This window comes from Echinops telfairi, unplaced genomic scaffold, assembly GCF_000313985.2.
Source record: "Echinops telfairi isolate 266 unplaced genomic scaffold, ASM31398v2 ScPeMD7_2291;HRSCAF=2852, whole genome shotgun sequence".
Lineage (NCBI taxonomy): Eukaryota > Metazoa > Chordata > Mammalia > Afrosoricida > Tenrecidae > Echinops > Echinops telfairi.
The window spans coordinates 32,511,122-32,515,595 of record NW_022106189.1 but is presented as its reverse complement, the minus strand read 5'-3'; the positions used below and the strand labels follow the sequence as shown (position 1 = coordinate 32,515,595).

Sequence of the window (4,474 nt, the reverse complement as noted above, 5' to 3'; positions counted from 1 at the left end):
TAGGGAGTCCTTACCCAGATTCAAATCCTGGCCGGGGATCCTTGAAAGTGGTGGTTCGTGTGTTGTGGTCCACGAAGTACCGCACACCCTCGCTGGTGTATTTCATCTCCCACCCTGGGGGCAGAGCTGGCTCCTGGATCATTCTGGAAGCAGGGGAGGAGGAGGGATGATGGGCTGGGAGGAGAGGGCTCTGCAGGGCCCCAGCATCAGGCAGGACCAAGTCTTGAGGACAGGTCTGCAGCTGAGGGGCCATTCATGATGCAGACCACTCCTCGGGGTCGAGTGGCCCTCCCCCCTCTGACATCAAATGGTGGACAGTCTGAACAATGAGCAGAGTGCCCAGAGGGCCACCTACTGCCCGCTAGGGAGGCCAAGGCAAGAGGTAGCTTCCAAGCCCCCCACGGGCTGCACTACATCATGGGGTCTTGGACACATCAGCTCTATAAGACCAAGGCCCTCTCGAGCCAATCCCACCCCTCAACACACACACTGCCCAAATCCTCACCCCTGGGTCCGAGGGTCCTCCCACTGGGTAGTGCGGGTGTTATGGTTCACGTAATACACCCGTCCATTGTCCTGCCTCTTCTCTGCCAGGGAGGAGAAAGACAAGAGAGGGGTCAGACCAAACCACTGTGACATGTGGCCTCTCCTGTCCAGCATCCACCAGGGTGGCACCGGGTCCGAATTTCAGCTCTGGTCCACCCTCTGTGAAAGAAGCTTGACCAGTAAGCGCCAGCTTGCTCACACGTCCTGGGAAAGAGAACAAAGAGAATCTTGCCCTGTGGGGGGTGGGAGGAGGGGTGGCCTAGGCATTTTCAATTTAAGAACAAGCACCCTCTTTGACGGTTTGGTGGATTGGAGAGAAGGGGTGGTGTGGCCACACTGGGGGCGGGGGGAAGCCAGGCTGAAAACGGGGAGTAATTGCATCCAGCTGTGTGCTAACTGGAAGCACAGCTGCCTCCCTCAGCTTCACCCCCATCCTCACCTCCCACCCCCCATAGGCTGTCACAACTGACCTCAGGACTTGCCACTGGCTCTGTCCACTAGATTATACAGCACAGCCAGGCGACTCTGCTCAGGGCTCCGGACCCTCCCTGTTCTCAGCCTAGGGAGCGCTGGCTTGGTGCCCGTGTGCAGAGCCATTACCTTGGCAGTGAACATGGGTGGGGCAACCTGGTGCTCCCAATGAAAGGTGTGCTTTGGAGCAGGATGGAGCTGGGCCCCCAACACCCTCTGTCTGCTCTGGACACTTCATTCTCGCACCCTCTGCTGAGTCAGGACAGTGGCTCTGGGGCTCTGGGGGATGGGGATAGCCCTCAGTTCCAGGTGGATGAGACAAAAAACTAGGCGCAGGGTCATCTCACCCTGAAGTCCCTGAGGCTTCAAATGTGTTTCTGAGCTGAGAACAAGTGGTGCTAATGGCTCACCCTCTTTTATGAAAGCAGGGTGAAATTAAAGAAATGAGGGCCGTCTGTTCTAGAAGCTAAGGAGCGAGACCTGGAAAGACCAAGAGCCAGGCTGTAATGCTTCAGCTAACAACCCACAGTCTTGGGGGTCCTCCGACTCCTGCTTTCCCTGGCACTTGAATGATATTCTGAAAACACAGATAAACAAAGAGGAGGAGCTTAGAGACGCCTATGGGGTGACGGCCACCCATCCTGGCCGGTGGGGCTATCTCTCAGAGGAGGCTCACTAAGGGGTTTCTGAGGGCAGGAGGGGCCATCCCCAGCCCAGATGCCAGGACTTTGAACTAGATCCTCCTTAGGGCTCCGCCAAGAGCCAAGGTCAACACCAAAGCTAACCATTGGTCTGGGGGGTCTATCCAGTGATCTGAGGCCTGCACCCTCATTTCTGGGGCTGTGAGCTCGGGGAGGGGGGGAGTTCTGGCAGCTGTGTGGAACTGCCTCACTGCATCCATTGCCAAGCTGCCATCTCAGACGTGAGAGGAGCTGACCCTGGCCCTAGGTCAAGGCTGCGGAGAACACATGGAAGTCTAAACTGGTATCCAGCCTCTCAGGCCAGTGAGGAGGGGATCACCACCTCCAGCTTTCCCAACGCACAGCGGCGGTCAACTCCCATGTGCTGCTGCTGCTGCTCTTCCTGTCCATTCTGCACAGTCCCTGGGGAAGAGCCCAGCACAGTTCAAGGAAGCCAACACAAAGTCCAAACGGATCGGAGATGGAAAGGTTCCTGGGCCTTCAGGCAGCCTCCTGCTGTGGCGGCCTGTGTGCCCATGGCAGTCTCTCTGCAGTGGCCCTTCTAGGGTGGCCATCATTGAGCGGAACTGGCCCATGGACAGGTTCACTGGGCTGGCCTACACCGCAGGCCTCAACAGAGCCAGGAGCACACTCCGGGACCCGGTTCCCAGCTACAGGGTCTGTCAAATGTCACACAGTGTGGCTGGGTCTTGTTCAGGCAGGTGAGTGACCCTCTCCCATGAAGGGCTGCAGCCTCAGGAACCTCCAGGGGCAGCTCAACTCTATTTCAAAGGGTGGTGATGAGTCAGAATCAACTCGATGGCAGCGAGCGTCTTCTGCATAACTATAGGCGGGGACCCTCAGGATTTAACCCGCTCACATTTGAGTTCTTGCTAACATTCAAAATGCCAGCAACCATCCAGCAGCTCCGGGAGCCAGGAGGGTTGCCCAGGGTGTATTCAGGACACCCCCGATACCCCAGCCGAAAATCAACAGCTGCATGGACTGTTCCCCAACAAGGCCAATGAGAGCTCTGGAGCCCAGCACTGATTGCTGTCCCAATCCCCTGTGGGGCCAAGGCAAGAGACGCAGCTACGGATCTTACTACAGCGAAGGAGCTTAGTTGTCTCTGCCCAAGAGCATCCAGCCCCAAAGCCCTTTCTGTCCCTGCACAGTCCATCCATCACTGCTAGCTCCCTAACAGCACATTTCTCCCACTTCATTGGCGAGAGCATCCCTGCTCAGTTTAATGCCACCTGGGGACCACTACCACCACACCAGCACTGATTTTCCTTCTCCTGCGGGCCTAACAAACAAATGACCCCTGGCGCCTGCTGGAACCTGTGAAAACTGCCCTCTCTTGGGCTTTGAGGGACTTTCGCATCGCTGACCAATCAAAAAGCCCTGCCCCTGGGCTCAGAGAGCTGCAGAAGGTGCCGAGCCTCGACACCCCGAATCAGCCCCTTTTACACAGCTGCTTCTTAATCTCCTCCAAGTCCTACACATCCACCCCCACTGACTCACTGACACATCCTGGGGAGGGCTGGTAACAGGGGAGAGGCAGCTACTAACCGCCAGGACAAGAATCCAGAGACCCTCCAGCCCGGCAGGAGGGACTGGCAAGCCCGTGCTTTCACACACACACACACACACACCACTCTGCACCCCACCCCCGGCGGCCTCTGTGCCTGTCGCAAATCAGAAGGTGGCCTCCGTAGGTCCACATTAGGCTGAAGTCTCCCACTGTCAAAGAAAGATCTGTTAAGGTGCTGGGGGCCCTACAACCTCAACAGTCACAGACCTGATTCAATCACAATCCACTGGGGAGTCGGCCAAAGTTAAGATGTCTTCGCTGGTGTTCAGATGGTCCCTTGAGTAGACAAGACCCTCTGAAACTCAGGCCCTGGACCTGACAGTCCTTGGCTGCCTGGGGGACTTGGTATGAAGGGCCCTGTCCCCTTAGCTGTGACAGATGAGTGGTACGGAGCCACGGGCAGTTCCGTCGCCTGGCATTGCTCTGAAGAGGCGCCCCGAGTAAGTAGGGGGAGGTGGCAGGGTCAGGCACTGCCAGCGCTGGGCTGAGGCATGGAGGCAGAGCAGTACTTACCCCATCCGGGAGGGAGCGGGCCCAGCGGATCATGGTCAGTGGAGACATTCGAAGACTAAACACAAAAAACACAGCAGAACACAGAGTTTCAGGAAAACGAAAAAAGAAGAAACGCCGCTGGCTGAAATGAAAATAAATCGAGAATCTGAAACGACACAGCAAGCGACCCAGTTCCACAGTTTTGTGCTTGGCAGAGGGCGCAGGCGGCCTCGGGTGGCATCTGCAACTCTCAGAAAGTTGTTTTCTGTTGTTAAAGAAGAAGAGCTAGGGGAACAAAGGGACCCTGCACACCAAAGGGCCAAGCTAGGTTTGGGAGAGAATGGCGTTGGGGGGGCCAAGGGGGGAGGAAGAGGTGAGCAGATGAAAGTGGGCCAGAGCTGGAGGCAGGCAGCCGGCGAAGCCTAGCCAGAGGGCCCGGGAGCAAGACTTCCTTCCCAGCAGGCTCAGCCGTGCCTCTGCTTAGCTCCCGCTCGCGGCGGCGGCCAAGGAGACTGAAATCACCGCCACCTCCAAGTTTCTCCAAGAACCACACACGGGAGGGGAAAAAATAGCGCAGGCCTTTCCAATGAAATCATTCCCACAAGCCCTGCCCACGCCCAGAGCTTCCTGGCTGGGGCCTGGCCTTCCTCCCTCCACCTCCTCGGCCAGTCCCCCCGCCCCCCCACCCCCC

The 4,474-nt window shown here is 57.5% G+C and overlaps 1 protein-coding gene across 1 annotated transcript in view; it reads right to left on the bottom strand.

Moving 5' to 3' along the window:
- Positions 1–4,474, bottom strand: part of WWP2 (WW domain containing E3 ubiquitin protein ligase 2) — a 140,908-nt gene that overhangs the window by 9,279 nt on the left and 127,155 nt on the right. The window contains exons 10-12 of the mRNA XM_004704577.2: positions 3,805–3,859; positions 506–587; positions 15–143 (exon numbers count right to left, since the gene is read on the bottom strand). Of these exons, the coding sequence (XP_004704634.1) occupies positions 15–143; positions 506–587; positions 3,805–3,859 (266 nt within the window). The remainder of the gene's footprint in view (positions 1–14; positions 144–505; positions 588–3,804; positions 3,860–4,474) is intronic.